This window comes from Metarhizium brunneum, chromosome 4 (genome assembly GCF_013426205.1).
Source record: "Metarhizium brunneum chromosome 4, complete sequence".
Taxonomy (NCBI): domain Eukaryota; kingdom Fungi; phylum Ascomycota; class Sordariomycetes; order Hypocreales; family Clavicipitaceae; genus Metarhizium; species Metarhizium brunneum.
Genome location: NC_089425.1, coordinates 3,199,881 through 3,216,216, shown reverse-complemented (window position 1 = coordinate 3,216,216; position 16,336 = coordinate 3,199,881). Strand labels below are relative to the sequence as shown.

General features: G+C 52.3%; 4 protein-coding genes across 4 annotated transcripts; 2 read left to right on the top strand and 2 right to left on the bottom strand.

Moving 5' to 3' along the window:
• Positions 1 to 333: 333 nt before the first annotated feature.
• G6M90_00g076490 (uncharacterized protein) lies at positions 334 to 4,350 on the top strand (the record flags this gene model as incomplete). Its single annotated transcript, XM_066131057.1, has 4 exons — positions 334 to 631; positions 716 to 2,910; positions 2,969 to 3,815; positions 3,872 to 4,350. The coding sequence occupies 4 exons, from the start codon at positions 334 to 336 to the stop codon at positions 4,348 to 4,350; spliced, it is 3,819 nt and encodes a 1,272-aa protein (XP_065987161.1).
• A 317-nt stretch (positions 4,351 to 4,667) lies between these two features.
• On the bottom strand, positions 4,668 to 6,356 carry G6M90_00g076480 (uncharacterized protein; the record flags this gene model as incomplete). The annotated part of the gene is made up of 1 exon (XM_014689969.1): positions 4,668 to 6,356. One exon carries the CDS (start codon positions 6,354 to 6,356, stop codon positions 4,668 to 4,670), a length of 1,689 nt encoding a protein of 562 aa, XP_014545455.1.
• Positions 6,357 to 6,698: 342 nt separating this feature from the next.
• On the bottom strand, positions 6,699 to 8,708 carry G6M90_00g076470 (uncharacterized protein; the record flags this gene model as incomplete). The annotated part of the gene is made up of 1 exon (XM_014689970.1): positions 6,699 to 8,708. The coding sequence occupies one exon, from the start codon at positions 8,706 to 8,708 to the stop codon at positions 6,699 to 6,701; it is 2,010 nt and encodes a 669-aa protein (XP_014545456.1).
• A 661-nt stretch (positions 8,709 to 9,369) lies between these two features.
• On the top strand, positions 9,370 to 9,585 carry G6M90_00g076460 (uncharacterized protein; the record flags this gene model as incomplete). The annotated part of the gene is made up of 1 exon (XM_066131056.1): positions 9,370 to 9,585. One exon carries the CDS (start codon positions 9,370 to 9,372, stop codon positions 9,583 to 9,585), a length of 216 nt encoding a protein of 71 aa, XP_065986983.1.
• Between the last annotated feature and the right edge of the window lie 6,751 nt (positions 9,586 to 16,336).

Below are 16,336 nucleotides of genomic sequence, written 5' to 3'. Positions count from 1 at the left end.
GTGCTGATGACGCAGCTGAGGATGCGATGATACTGCATGGGCGGTTGCGAGGCGCTGGTGTCGCGGGGGAGGGGGGAGAGAAGTGAAGAGCCGGGACTCAAGAGAGGCGGTTGATATTGTTCATCGTCTGGGCCTTTATTGTTTCCGAGAGTCTGCTCTTGCCCCTCGCAATTTTCATTTCGCCTATTATCGTTGTCTGGATATGGATGTGATGCTGGTCGTCTGCTGTGCTAGACGGTTCTAATTAGGTGAGTGCGAGTCTCGTCATGATATGGCCTCGAGTGATCCCTCACAGCCGTGGCGACTAACACGCCGCAGATGCCTCGTTATAGAATGTCCAGTGCCCGATTGCTGCTGTTGTCACTCGTTTCTACAGCACTGGCCGCCGAGACATTCCATCGAAAGTCCAACCTCACTGTCGCACTGGCTGATGTGGTGCCCGCCTGTGCGGAGGACTGCTTCATCTCGTTTCTCAGTGCAAACTATGGTCTTGCGCGGGGCGAGGAGATTCCGTCCCTCGAGGAACTCTGCTCCACGGATGGCAACACGGGATTCACGGTTGGGGAGGGCGCGGTGCAATGTATTGCCGCCGAGCAGGCGGTGGGAGGGTGCTCCGACAAGGAAGCCGACTGTGAGTGTCATGTTTTATACATACAAGACGGTTGTATGAGGCTGTGCTGAGACTAACGGGGTTCATCTTCTTTCAAAAAAAAAGCACCGGCAATGTCTAAAGCGTACTATATGTGCAGGGACGAGCCCGGCGCTCTTACACCCACCCACGGTGTCATCACGGCCACGTTGGCTGTGCCGCCGTCCGGAGGAGGACCTATATCGTATCCCGCGCCTTCGAAAACGAAAAGGCCATTTACACGGATGCACCCTCCTACGACTTTGATCATTGAGACGCACTCTCCGACGTTTTCGCCGTCCTGGAGCCCCGATACCACCTTCAGCACGGCTGTTGTGAGCACCACCACGGAAATCACGGGGACCAGCTCTTCCACGGCAGAGCCTGCGGCGGCTGCCTCTGGTGATTCCATTACGCCGGTCCAAAAGGCGGGTATCGCAGTGGGAGTAATTGGCTTTGCGGCCGTTGCCATTGGGCTTTTATTATTGTTCAGGCTGTACAGGGCGAGGAAGAAGCGTGGGGGACACACACCATTGGCGAGCTCGCCGCGGAGACGAGATTCCTGGGGATACAAGTTTGACAAGAGCCGTCGGGAGAGCAGCAGCGAGCCATCCTGGATGGCGAACCCGGTTCATCCGCCGAATGATTCTGCTCAGGGGCCATCTGCAGCTGCAATGACCGGCGCAATAGCAATAGGGGGACAAGCAGGGGCGAGAACACAGCAACAACCACAAGCGGCGATGCCAAAATCACCGCCGCCAGGGGCGTACAACCGGTCGAGTTGGCGGCCGAGCCTCATCGGTCTCGCCCTGTCGCCCTCGCACTCCAAGAACACCGGCCAAGGCACAGCAACACCGACGCGGCCCGTCTCGAAGCTTCTCCCTGCCAAGCCGATACTCTCCTTGGATATTCCCAAGAAGCCGCCTACGCCGCCGCCAAAACATACACCACCGCCCCCCGGATCGTCCTCCAGGAAGCAATCAGCGACGACTCCATCGCGGGAATACACACGGATCGCATCCCACCCCCCTGTTCTGCCGAAGCTGCAGATTCCGCAGGGACATGACTTCCTCCACATTCCCAAATCGACCAACAAGCCTCGCGAAAGCACAATGACCGAGTTCGAAGAGGACGGACGTGAGTCATCGACCGTCTTCTCGCTGGAATCTCAGATCTGGAGTGCCCCTTCTGCCGCGCCCTCGTCCGCCGCTGCGAAGTGTCACGCTGTTGACAGGCATGGGAACTGGATGCCCAGTGACTCGAACCTTGTGCAGGCTGCAGAACTGGAGGGCACGACGCCACTGAGTGCGTATCCCAAGCTGGCTACGAGCATGGCCGTCCTCCCGGTTGGGACGAACGGCCGAGGTGAACAACCTGGCCAAGGGACCGCGAAACGTCCCTCTCACCGCCGCTCGTCGTCTGCGCCTATGCCACCTAATCCCGCCCAGCAGTCCATAAGGGTGGTGACCGAACCGCTCGCGACACTGAAGGATGGTCGGGATAATGTCATCCCGAGGCCCTTGTTCTCTGATATGGGAGGGAATCCTCGAAACGCGTCGGCGACTGCTTCTGCGAGGCACTCCTTCGGCCGGAGCTTGACGAGACCCCGGGCCACGTCTGGGGATAGCGGGATCACAAACATCAGTGTTTCGTCCGACGAGGAGCATGAGCTACAGCCACCCAGGAGGATGTCGCAGGCAAACTTGTCTCCGGTAACGGAGTCGCCCCGTTCAGGAAACGGCAAGTCCCCGGTATCGTATCCCAAGATCCCGGGCAGAGAGAATGGCCTCTCCGGCAAGGAGAGATCCGCCCAACCGCCAAGAATGCCGATTTTGTATAAGTCGGCTCACCATAGGACTGCGTCGGGAGGGATAGGAAACAGCGTTGCCATGCTGACAGTCGGGTCTTTGGCTCCGAATCCCAACCCGAACATGCCCAAGGACACGAAAAATGCTACTAGTACATCGGCGACAATGGCTGGGCCGCCGCCGAATGCATTTAAGCCCATTATTCCCACTACCAAGGTCACTACAGCCTCGCCGCACCAGTGGGCGAGTGCGTCTCGGGGGCCACGGCCAATGCAGAATCCGGGCCTCCCTCGAACTGGCTCCCCGACGATGCGGATTGTTGAACCTTCTCCCGAGCCTGACGATGACAGGGCTATGCTGCCATCATCCGCTCGACCTCGAAGCGTGCAGAGTGTACAGCAGCCACAGCCTCAGAGGCAACAGACTCAGTTGCAGCCTTCCCCGTTCCCGGCTTCTCAGCAACGAAGTCAACAGGTGGCGACACCGGCAGTCGAGCAGCGGCCGGAATTCCAGGCCCGATCTAAAACGCCAGCACCGGTACAAAGTCAACCGTATTCTCAACCCTATCAACATCCGATACAGCCTCAACTACAGCCTCGGGCTCAGAACGAACCTTGTCCGCAGCCACAACTACGGCCACAGCAGCAGCAGCAGCAGCGTGTGCAACAAGCTTCTCAAGCTCAGGCTCAAGCTCGAACAAGCCCGGTACGACAAAGTCAGCAACGGCAAATTGCTCTTTCACACCCACCTCACGTCCGTCAACACCAAATTCACCCGGAGCAAGAAACTTTCCCACATCAACAACATGGACATGCAACGCAACCTCACCTTCAGGTTCAACCAACCCCTTTACAACCAACCCCTTTACAACCAACCCCTTTACAACCAACCCCTTTACAACGGGAGAACCAAGAATTCCCCCTATCCCAAGTCCCTCCTGCTCAAGCTCGGCCAGAAAGGGGAGCTGCCCAACTGCAACAAGAACAACCACCTCAACGAGACACTCGGCCACAACAGCCACCGAGAGACAACCACCCACCACAAGAGCAAACGCAACAACAACCCCCAGTGCAACAAACCCAACGGCCAGACGCTCCCAACTGGATCCCCGGCCTGCCCGCACATCCTCACCCCCTCCGCCGGCCCCAACACACGAGCACACTCTGGCTACCGCCGCAAGCCCGCAAGCGCGACTCCCGCAAGAAGAGGAAGACGATCGAGACAGAGCCAGACCATCACGAGCAGTCTCCCATGCGGCCTCTGCGGCGACAACCCGTACACCCGCCGCCACAATCGCAATTCCAAGCCCGGCAGTCGTTCCAAACCGCTCCATTCCAACCACAGCAGAACCACCAACACCAACACTCTGCAATTCCACCGTTCAGAGTCCACCAGCCCATCCCGCAACACCAACAACCACAAGACCAAACGGCAGCAGATCCAAGCCAACAACAGATGTACATCCACCGCCCCCAGCAATGCGCCTACCCGTACCCTGACCCCCGGCAATATCCAAACCAGGGCCCGGGACACCACTACCCCCCTTCCTACCCTCGTCAACAACAACAACAACCACAACCACAAGGCCAACCTCGACAACAATTTCAACAACCCCCACTAGACCAGTACTTCCTCCAGCAGCAGCAGCAGCAGCAGCAGCAGCCACCCCAGGTCTCCATCGTCGCCAAGCGGCTCGGGCGCGACCGAGCCGTCAACATGTCCATATCAACGGACTGCACCTCCTCGGCGAGCGGTTCGAATAACCGCCACCGCGCCAGCGGCGGGCCCATGTATTTATCTCCAGAGGTCGTCACCCCTCGCGGGTCTTCGGGGGACCTGCCTTCGACGCCGACGTGGCTGCCTAGGTTGACGCCCACGAGGCGAGGTGCTGATTTGTACCTCAACGTCCAGTAAAGCGGACAAGCATGACATGTCGTGTATATTATTATTTTTTTTCTCTCTTTTTCCACGCATAACTGGCAAGTTCGCATTGTAAAACAGACTTTCCTTAATGTCGGCATATAAAATCTAAGGGGAGCATTTGATTCACACATAACAAGATAGGCAAGACTATTTGGCACAAATTAGACGTCTCTTATGTGGATGGCATAGGTTCTTGTATGATACTATCAAAGAGGGGTATAGGGTCGATAATGGAAATTGTTTATCCCTCGCACTCAATCTATACCTCATTGTGCCTGTTCACAAAGTCTTTGACCTCATTACCCAACTCAACGCTTTCCTCGTCGCCTCCTGTTGCCAGCGATTCCCTCATCCGAGGTTCGGCTTAGCGCACACTCTCGTCTGCCGCGTTTTCCTTGGTCTTCCAAGTTTCTCATCTCTATTTGATGACCGGCGTCGCTGCTCTCGTCTGTACGACATACCCTTCTTGCACTCCGTTTCTTTCCGTGCCAGAGTCCATGTGCGTCCTTTTTGAAGTCGCTTAGTTGGTCATCCAAAGCATCCATTCCTTGGTCCCATGCTTCTCTGTTGAGATGAGCACCAGCGTCAATCAACTTATTCTTCTTTCGGATCTCCTGCCAGCGGGTCATGCTACCGAGTTCAAAAATATTCATACGGCGTTTCTTGCTAGTTGGGTTTCCAATCATGGCCGGCCGCCATGCCCTCTCCTCATCGAGTATCGCTTGTGAGTTATTAGGCATGGAGACTCTTCTAATGGTCGAACGTCGACGGGCCTCTACCAATCTATCCATTTCTTGTGATTTGGATTTCGGGACAATTTGAACTTCAGTAAAACGAAGAAGAATGACAAGCAACAAAACAGTCAATATGAGCAGGATCCCTGCTACCACGCCTGTAGAAACTTGCTGCCCCAAGGTTCTGGTCACATGGCCGCCTAGAGCGGTAGCACCAGCAGCAAAGAAGAATGCTAGGGAATGTATAGATGCGAATCCTGCTGTGACACGCGGGAACGATGAGTAATTGGTTCTCTTCTGATTCCTGCCGGAACCGCCTCTTTGGCGTCCAGTCATTCCTGGAGATAAATCGGAGCAATCAAAAGCCTCCATGACCAACCCGTTACATTCCGAGATGGCAAGACTGGAAAAGAACCCAACAAATCCTGAAAAGATTGTCGGTATGCTGACGTGTATTGGTGGTCCCGACGATACGGCTGCATAACAAATTCCAGCTAGAGGCAAGAGAAGTGTAAAGACAATCCGACGAACCAGGTGAGATGACCAAGCAACTTTCCTGTCCAGTGTGGCTAAATTGCTGTTCAACTGAGCTTGACGAGACCGCGAGAATAAATTGGCTTTTTGGAATGGTATTGCGAGAAGTGCACCCAACGCCATGCATCCAACAAATAAACCAACTTCAGTGGGCTGCATGTGATAAAACCGGGAAACAAGTGATCCCAAGAGGATGATGATCAGCACTGCCTGAGCGTAAATCCAGGCAGAGTACACTGTCAGGACTGCAAATCCTGGCTGGCGTAGCATTTCACAGCTAAGTGCGATGCCATGATACACCTCCTGTCCCCACCATTTGGGGCCCGTCTTCACTCGATGCATCATGATTTCGCCGCGAGCTACTCGCCGCGAGATATCTTCTCCAGTTCGGACTTCAGCCACGGAACGTCGATACGCTGATCGGCGAACCTCGGGACAGACAACGTTGAGAAAAAGCACAATGGCAATAGTTATGATGCTGACATAGAACCCCCAAGCTGGAGGGTGATTGTCGATAATGCCGGCCCCAACTAGAAACCCAACTCCTAGGGACCCAATCCAACACCAAGTCCAAATGCCTAACCATACACCCATGCCTCCGCCATGCCGCCGGGCATCAAAGTCATCGACGACTTCCTGATGAGGGTTGCAGCTCATAAGAGAGGCTCCAAACAAGTCGGTCAGGATGGAGTGAAAGTTCATACTCGCAAACCCGAGAGACGCTCCCATGAGCGTCCTGCTGGCCAGTAAAATGAATCTCCATGAATTAGCATTTCTGAGCCTCTGAGAATTGACGGCAAGGGCTTGAGGAAATAAAAGGGGCATAGCTAAGACCAAGCTGGAAAGAATATACGGCTTTCGTCCATGCAACAAAGGCAACGGCCAGAGGAAAAAGGTTGGCAAGGCTAGGCCGAGGAAGCAGCCGGTGTTCCCATGGACTATTAAATGAGACTGGTCAATGACATAGTATTGAATAGAAGGAACCAAACCGGAATATATTCCCAATATAACCCCAATTAGTCCCGTGCTTATGCATGCCACGGATGCGACGAATCGCTTTCGCAGAGGTGACTAGTCTCGAGCAATGGGTTGCCGCTTATGTGACTTTGCAAGACTAAATCCTTGAGCTCCTCTTAGGCTGACGTGCGATCGCCGGCGAAGGCTAATACTATGCTCTGTGTGTAAAGGTCTGCCAGCAATATCCCGCTCGGGAAGAATGTCTGCGCCGGCCGCTGGCTGTCGGTGTGGCGGATGATTTGTATGGGCATGATCCGGCTTCGTGGTTCTATTGTCGGGTCGTGTTTCTTCAGACGGCTTTTCGAGACCTGCCGTGAATTCTCTTACTTGATTTGTCTCAGGGTTTTGAATAGCTTGAGATATTACTTGGGTTCCGTTTTTGAGTTGCCCTGCGAAAACTGTGTTCAATTTCTTGCTGGACTTTCTACGGGGAATTTTCAATGCAACTCTCTGTCCAAGGCCTTGAACACTTTCCTGGTTGATCACCCTCTCGGAAGGGTGAGTTTTAAGAAACTCGTGGGGTCCTGAGTGTAGTTGGGCGGTGGGCGATCTTCTGGTCTGACCTTGGACTGTCTCGTATTCAGCGACTGCCGGGCCTAAATCGCCACCACTCCCATCCACACTTGGTGAAGCAAATGTGGTTCGAGAACCGCTGCCTTTTGCCATTCGGCTGCCGGTGTCTTGATATTGAGAACGACCACTGATGGATTGCTGCTTATATGCATCTTTTTCCCCAGTGGCAGATGGGTGATCGACAACCTGCATTGCAATTGCCAATGCCTCGTTCAAGAGTTTCTCTAGGTCGCTAACTGCACGTTTAAATCCAATGCGGTCAATTCTTGACAACTGGTTTTCAGGCGGTACGGAAAACCTGCCTAGCGATTTTGAGGAATCAGTGCTACACCGTACTGACTTTAGTTCAGGCAATGTATTACACTTTTGAGTATTTTGACCAGGCCGCCTTGTGTACTTTGGTGAGTGCGTTGGGGGATGTCTCAATACATCCTTCAGCCATTGAGTTGTGCGCTTATAATCGAACACGGAGGTTGCAGTCTGGGTGTGACACGAAGAGCCGTGTGAGCCTGGGGCCTGAGTCTGTTTATCTTTGTCCTGGGAGCGGCCATCCGAGTCTGTCATAAAATAGGACCTTCCATTCTGACGACTTTGCCGTAGACATTCCACACTTGGTCCTACTTTGGAGATGGAACTGTGTCCATAGTGTTGGAGATTGCTCGCGGTTTCACTATGGAAAGCAGGACGGATCTTGGAGACGGGTACTGGGGCATGAAGTATGCGAGAATATGATTCAGGAGTTGTATGTCTTCCAGCCACTGAACCAAGCTTCCTAGCCTGTGTCAAACGTTCTTCCAGCTGTGCATTTGAGGAAGGGTATTTAGGGCCAATCCCCTGGTCCAATGTTTCCCAATTTATTTCGGACAATTGCAACTTGAACGTTCGGGAGGGCACCCCATTGGTATTTTCCGGTGCCTCGCAACATGACGGACCGCCATCATTAGAAGACCCAGGCCTTCTGTCCAAGGAATTGAGCGCCTTGTCGGTGGTGAAACATAAGTTGTATGATGTGGGACAATCCTCTATCGAGTGATCACCGCTTGCCGGAGGCGCAATGTTTCTCGCTGAGGATGAGTGATGGTGGCCCTTGTGCGACCCAATAGTACTGAACGAATCGCCTCTGCACAAAACTTCGTTGACAATAGAGTCAAACAGTGGCTCAGTAGCGGGTTGAACTTTTGGGCCAAAAGTTGGGTACTCCTCAGTTCGCATGTCCAGGTTTGGCTCCAAGGCACATGGACGAACCTTGGATACCGGTACTGGTAAATCAATGTAGAGACCGTCGGCTGTTTCCTCTGAAACTTTCTCCGCTATTTGAACGAATAAATTCTTGCCTTCGACTTCAAAGAGTCGGCTGACCTTACCGATCTCAAGATGGCCAGAGCATCCATTTTCATTGTCGGCAGTGGTGTGTGAATCCCCTGCAGAGTTGTCCTGCGGCGACATTTCCCGAATGTTATTGAAAGAATCAGTCGTCGATTGCTGGGACATTGGATTGTCATCCATAGAATGACCTATGCATGCCTTCTTCTCTGTTAGGTCAAATGGAGTAACGGGTTTGTGATTGTGCCTGAAATTTAGCCCCTAGCTATCTCCATGTGCGACAGATTGATGTGTTGGACAATGTTCTTCTGCTGGTCGAACTTTAGAAACGAAACTATGCCCAGGATGATCTGCTATAAGTTTAGACTCATGTGGAGAATAAGAAACAATTTCAGGTGATGTCATGACACCCTTTTCTGCTGCTATAGCTTTGAAGTCTGGTGCTGAATTAGCCATCGATGGGGAGGATGTCGGTTTGAGCACTTGGCCAGGTCGGTGATGTTTAGCTAATATGACAGTTAGCATGATGCAAGAACCCATTTATGCTAAGTAGAGGATACTAACTTCGAAGTAAACAACTCGATGTTAATGGCTCAGGTACTCCCGACCGACGAACCTTGCCAACCACAGGCCCAGGAGGTCTCCGTAGACGATTTTTGACTTTGTCTTGGACTGTGACGCTTTGGTTTTCAGTCCCTAACCGTGAGACTCTTGTTGGCACCAGCTTTGCTATTGTATTGCGTACAGCACGACTCTTTTGATGAGTAGCCCAAAGCTCTCGGCTGGTGATTAATTGACTACTTTTTTCAGCAGGGCATGGAACTCGGCTATGGGCAGTCGCGGCTTTTATATCAGCGATACAGAGGCGTCTCTCCTCGCCACTAGCGAGCGACAGCGAAGGCCGGCTACTCTGGGGTGGTGTCTTGTCAAAATCGCCCGTGTCCGCAGGCGTGTCCTCGAAGGGCTCGTAGGCATGTGGATGGCCGAGAAGCACAGGGAACATTCCGAGGAGCACTGTTGCCGCAAATACGATGCTAACAAATAGACACTAGAGCGGTAGAGTCGCAGTTTACTGGGGGCTAGACGAGCTCGTTGGCTGGAAAATGTGGTGTGGTTTGGCTTGTGAGGAGGGAGAGAAGCACGTTCGATGCGATGGATGCATATAGAGTAAGGTTGTCGTCAGGGTTTGATAAGATATCGAACTAAGTTGGACAGATAAGAATGATACTAAAATATATTAAACCCGTAGCAAGGAATCTAAGAAGGGCAAGGGTACCGAAAGAGGTGCCAAAAGGGAGGCGAGGAAAAGAGAGGATGAGGGTGGTGATTCGGTAAGGGAACGCAACGGTTGGGATGAAGTGAATGATGGAATAAGACGAGGCTTTGCCACCTTCGCTTCGTATGTTGTAATATTTACCAACACGACGCGATGCGGGCAGCATTGATTGTGTTGCACCTGCGTGTTCTGTCGGCCTCGGAAGCGAATCAAGACATGTAAAATATGAAGGCACGCCAAGGCACCTGACGCCTTCTACGACTTTGAAGTCGCGCGTTGCTGGTGGTCACATTACCCGCAGTGCGCACAAGCGGAAGGAGCGGCGCCTTCGCATACTTCCTTGATCTGGATCAGTGACTGGCAGAACTTGAGCTAGGCAAGCCGTCCACACGCCCTCACAGGTGCGCATTTACACATCTACACTCACAAAAAAATTTGAAGATTCGAATTGACTGCATCTACCGACCAATCGGGCCATGCTGGGCCATGTTGGGCCAGGACATGCACCATCACTCCAATCCCTGAACCCTGGCGCCTTATGCTGCAACCTCTGGCGGATCAATTCAACCACCCAGTTACCTGATAGGTGAGCAAACTCCCGACTACCAACTTTCAACATCGGACGATTCAACCCAGCACAGGCGAACACGACGCACGTCCCAGCATCCGTTCCGACACATCTCATCCCTGTCATGCCTGGCACCCCAGGCAGCTGCCTGTGCACCACCAAACCCGGGCGGAGGGCGCCAAGCGGCTATTTTGCCTCTCTTCCCTTCCCGCCATCCGCGAAACCGCAAGGCCATCGGGAACCACTTGGCCTGTTACGAACGTTTCTGCCGGTCCAACAAATCAGGTTCCGTCTTAACCCTCCTCTCTGCTCGGCACTCGAGTAAAATACTAGCAGAATGCATACTAGCATATGGGCCGCCTCTCCACACCCAGACATCCAGGTCCGCCCAATCAGGCAAACTATGCTTTAGGAGTCGTATGTATTACGGGCTATTTTTGGTTCCCCCAAATCGCGTGGCGAACCACACCAAAGCTTGGAGGGTAGGGCGAAGAGAAGCGCGGTGCATGCATTTGGATGAGCCCGGAACTCGGGTTGCTCCAGGGGTTTCAATCCTTTTGGTTTGCGACTGTCACATAATTCTTAGATCTGAATTGGATCTGAAACACGGCCACCTGTGTGCTTATGTACTACCGTAAATCGAGTCTGTATGTCTACGTGTTTTTGATCAAGTCTAAAACGAATTGAGAAATCTCAAATTGCTACAATCATTGTCAATGTACATTGTCACAGGTTTGGAACCTCGAATCAAGAGACGTCAACTCTTTTTATTTAGTTGGTTATTGTTATATGGCAGCCAGTGCCACGTAGCCTATGTGCTAATTTGTATCTGACGATTCCAGACCGCCACGCCGTGATTTCTGTGTCCAGCACAGAGGTATCCAACATGATGGGACCATAGTCCTGACATGTTTGCAATAACAAAAAGAGACTAAAAAAAATCAAGAACAAAAGAGAACAGGAGAAGAAACGCTTCATCACAACATCCCCTGCAAAAAAACAAGCCAAAAGGAAAAAGACAAGTGAGGCAGCCACAAGCCACCCAATTTCCATCGCCACGGGCACTGAGTGAGCCCAGATCAACAAAACATTACCGTATGTCATAAGCATCCAAACGCCGCCATATATCCCACCTTTTTTTTCCCCAAGTACATCATCACATATCCGTAAGCAGAAGCACACCCGTGAGGCAGTGCGTCATGAATACGAGAAATCTAGGCCCGAGTCTTGTCAAAACGTCACCCTGCTGAGGTATATCAGCTAAGACCTGAAAGTCCAAGCGTCGTAAACGAGAATCTTGTTTGCCAGCCCCATGTCAACCAAGTCTCATCAACGGCGTCACATGGTCCTAGCCAGAAAGGAAATCGAGTGAGAGAGCGGGTGCGGAGTGGGGAATCTCACGCAGAGAAAACAGAAAAGACAACAGAGAAGAATTAAAAAGCAAACACTCCAAGAAGGACCAAAAGGGTTGTGGTCCATGATTGGCCTGGAGATGACCAAGTAGAGTTCAAACGGGGCCAAGTGCCCGTGCCAAACGTAATCCGGGATCTGACAGAGCGGTGTATTGTTACATCAGTTCAATGTTGAACCGCGTGACGGAGATTGGAGGGGAATCGAAAGGTCATAATCTCATATCCGTGTCTTCGGTAAGTTGTTGCGTAGCTCATGACGTAGTCGAGAAAGATGCGAGAAAAACAGCGTGAAAAGTCGTGGGCACAAAGTATTGACGCAGCGAGTCACAGCAGCATCTAGTCCGTTGAGATGGACGCCCTGGGTCCATGTCTGGCGTGACCAGCAAGCAACGAGGCGAGTCTAGACGGATTGGATGAATATAGGTAGCTCACCCAATCTTGAAACTCGAACACCTCCAGCCTGGTGAAATGCCAAGCCTGGCAACCCGTCACCGAAGACAAAACATTTCACCGGTAGCTCTTATGGCTGGACCGAGAGCTATAGTAGCCTGAATCAGAATAGGTGTGTTGTGACGCATATTGGGCGGCTTGACTCGAGTGTGCGCTGCAGGCATAGCCGACATAGATGGTGCGTTGTTGAATATCGTGGCCAGGTCTACCATAGGCTGCACATCGATCAATTGCATGTTGGTAGTAGAGACACCGGCATGCTGAGTACAACTCGACGAGTTGGTAGCACATATCTAATCTAATGCAGTAGATATAGTTTGAAAAGGATTTGCAGTTCCTGCCTGCACGGATTGTATCCAAGGCCGCAGTGCGCCAAAGGCCAGCTAAGGTCTGATTATGGGGCAAACAGAAACGAATTGTAATTGTATCCCTATCTTGATAGCAGGAAGAATCCCTCCAACTGAATCTTGTTGATGTAGGTGCGAGATGTGTGCGTTGCGGGCTGATGTCGAGCCGTGATGTAGGCAGAGCGATGGGATTCGAAACAAGAAAGCCGAGACGATATTGTATAAAGGAAACAAAGACGGGAAAGAAATTAGTTTGAAGAGAAGGTCGTGTGCTATGACGAATATAGATAGAGGCAGGCCAAGGCAGGAAACGAGGAGACATCGTAGCCTTATAGGCACGGCAGCCTAGAGGCAGGCTGGGTCTGGAGTCCATGTGTAGAAGGGAAGGTTGAATGAAGCCCACGAGGCGTCAACTCGGCTTTGGCACATATCGGCACGCCCTCCCAGGCTGGATGGATGGGCGGAGACTCTCACCAAACTTCACACCTTGGGACAAGCTTCAAAGTACAATGAGAGAACGGGGAGCAGCAAGGCATCAGCCAAGCCGCATATAGAAAATGATGGAGACGGCTCTGACTAACCTGACAGGTGACGAGAGTGTGGACGACGGTCTAATGCAGCCGTGCTGTGACAAGGCAAGGCCAGCGCAGGCAGAGGGCGAATCGACGCCGGGGAAGCTCACGGCAAGGTCCTGGCGCAGCACCGGACCAAGCTCACCATTGAAGCAAAGACCCAGAGGAGTCCAGTATGGCGCGGCGGAGGAGTCACTTGCCCGGGCTGTTTGGCGAGGGGGGCGTGTGCGCGAGTGCCCTGGGAACAGGTTCCATGTTGCGGGTACTTCAGATCAATACTGGCACGGGCTGGGAAAACGTCCAACGTCGATTGCGTGGGTGCGTGTGCGTGTGCAGTTGACCTCGTCAACTCGCTGTGGCCGGAGTTGGGGGTCTTTTTTGCGGACCCAGTGCCATTTCGATGGGAACGGGCGCCAGTGGAGAGCTGGGGCCTGCAACTGCCTTGCGAATGCCTGCAATGGACAGGCTAGCCAGCATCAAGGCCAGTCATGGTCAGTCTAGGACTGAAGGGGCCAGACGACACAGAGTTGACCTGCAGCAGGGCTGAACCGGGGGGACGGTGGCGGAGGCGGCCAACTGGTCAATTGCTCGTCGTGTCTAGAGACCACACACGACATGTCCCATATTGGAGTCCAACGTATAACACCTGGCTTGCATGGCAAATAAAGCGGTCAATCAAATTGAAGACACGATTTTTTTGCCCAAGAGATACTTGACTCGGGACTTGGAAGACGGCCGGCACTTTGCCGTTGCTGGTTGAAGCATGTGCCCGTCTGCTTTGTCAGACTTGGATGTAAAAATCCTTCATGTCAGGCCGATGATGATGGCCATGATTGCCATCTACAGCGGAAAGGCTCTTGGATGTACTTCGATGCCATGTTCAATGTCGTTTCCAACTGACAAATGTCTCTGAAGCTAAGGGCGTTGCGTCTCCACCTGGCTTCGGCAGCCTATTTGGGAGCGGAGGGAACTAACCAAGGGCACCTACTACTAGATCAATTACTAGTACTAGAGTCGCTGTACCTAGGAACATTGAACCTGCCAACCTAGTACTTACGTATAAGCTTAGTACACCCGCAGACCCAGAGGGCGCAGGGGCAGGCGCAACCGAAGCTACCAGACATGTACGCAGTTGCCCTGTTGTGCCGCCATCATGTTCCTGCATGTCACGGCTCATGATTGTTCTTTGTCCTTGTCTTCGTCTACTACTGTATGCAGTTCTGTCCGACTCGAAGCCGCCGGATTGGTCCTTTTGAGCAATCCGTATCGGTTGCTCTGACTCTCGTACTCACTTGTAAGCCATCCTTTGTACGCCCTTCTCGTCCAGCCGTGCCGGTTCCTGTGCGACCCGATGAATGCGATGCAACGCACAACTCCGACCTCTACACGTGGGCTGTTGATGCAGGTGGGTGAGCAGGCAGGCAGGCACCAACACCACTATCTCGCAAACCCATTACTCCCGTCACCGCAGGCCATGGCAAAGAGCAAATTTGATGTCACGACCCGTAGGCAGTCAAACGGTGATGCGGTGCCCGTCGGGGCCGCAGTCAGTGCCACAGCCCAGCCGCACAAAGCCTCAGTCCACCGCCCGCCCGAGTCCATACTACTATTCAATGTTGACTGCAACAAGACCTCAAGTGCCTTTCTTGCACCATAGACGATCCCTGGGCGATGCGCTGCATGGGTCCACACCCTTTCTACCACCTTGTTCCCAACCAGCATTTGGAGAATTGAACACGCCAGTAAGTAAGAAACATAATCGTCATCATTTGGCAAGGAATCGATTTTGGCTATCCGTCGGCGATTGATGCCCATGGTTTTGTTTACTGCTGACGATACAACTGATACAAGACTGCATGGAAGACTGCCATGGTGCCACCTACAACTCTGACGCATAGTCAGTATCCCTGCTCTCCGCGGAACCCGGTCCATTATCGCAAGCTCTGGTATCCTCAAGTATCCTCAACTCACTGGAGATACCTGGTATTATGCGGCTAAAGCGTCAAAAAGATGTCCACCTGGTAGGGCAGACTGCGTCAAAAACTTTACGATGGGGCACTTGCAAATCACAAACAGACCAGACGGGTGTTCTGGCCAAAGCCATACGACCTCGAACATTAGTCCACTGTCAAGCAAATAATCTTTTTGCACGTCCTGCATATGCCATTGAATCACCTTACCAATTAAGTTGGTGGCCGCAGCGACTGTGGACGAACCTTGCACCATCAACACCGTCACCCCTGTACCATTCGTCCGGTGATGTCTATTGTCGTCATTACGTCGTGTGTGTCTTTGGGAATGGTCTCGGCGTGATATTTGTCCCGCAGATCAAGGCATTGATTTACTTACAGCTTACATTGACAATTGCCTGCATTTAAAGCATCATGGTATGAGCTCAGTCAGAGTCCTATTTGCAAACTCGGGAAAGGAACTAAATCTCAAGATGAGGCGGATGCCCAGTCTTTTCTCTTTTCTTACTTTACCAAAAATGGACATTAACACACTTCTCAACAGCCATTGCATTAAGAATTCCCCACTGATTTGCTGTGCAAGTTCATGTAGGCTGAGGTGCCTAGAAGATGAAGTGAGTCAAGTCTTCCGAGACATTTCGGACTCATCCGTGGCTGGCACAAGGCTCCAGCTTGTTCATACTTTTCGTCGCTCACGTATGAGCGATAAGTCTTCATCCAAGGTAGAGTTCCTGATCGGGGTATTACGAACTAGGCAATTGAGCGATATGTGCGGCGTATTGGCTACGGAGAAAGAGTCGTGGACGTTGAGCACGGAATCGAAAGCAACTTACCAGCATTGCCCAGACGTATTACTGCTTCGGCCGCTTCTGACGGGTAGTCACAACTCCTGCCATTACCACTCACAGGACGAAACCGCATTGGATGAATATTTCGAGGCTGATCCTGGTCAGCACGGTGTCTGGCGCAGACCCAAGAGCTCGGACCCGGTGTCATGGGATCCTTGTAACGAAACCACGATGTTGGAGCCATTTTCAATTCGTCGAAATGTGAATCCTTAGGCCTCTTGCAATATTATCAGACTGCCAGGTAAAAAGTGAAGGAGGCTATGATGCACGATCCGGTGACAGATACGCGGCAATACGACTCAAATGGTAACTGCATGAATCGCCGAGCCCGCAAAACCCAGTCGACGTTTATT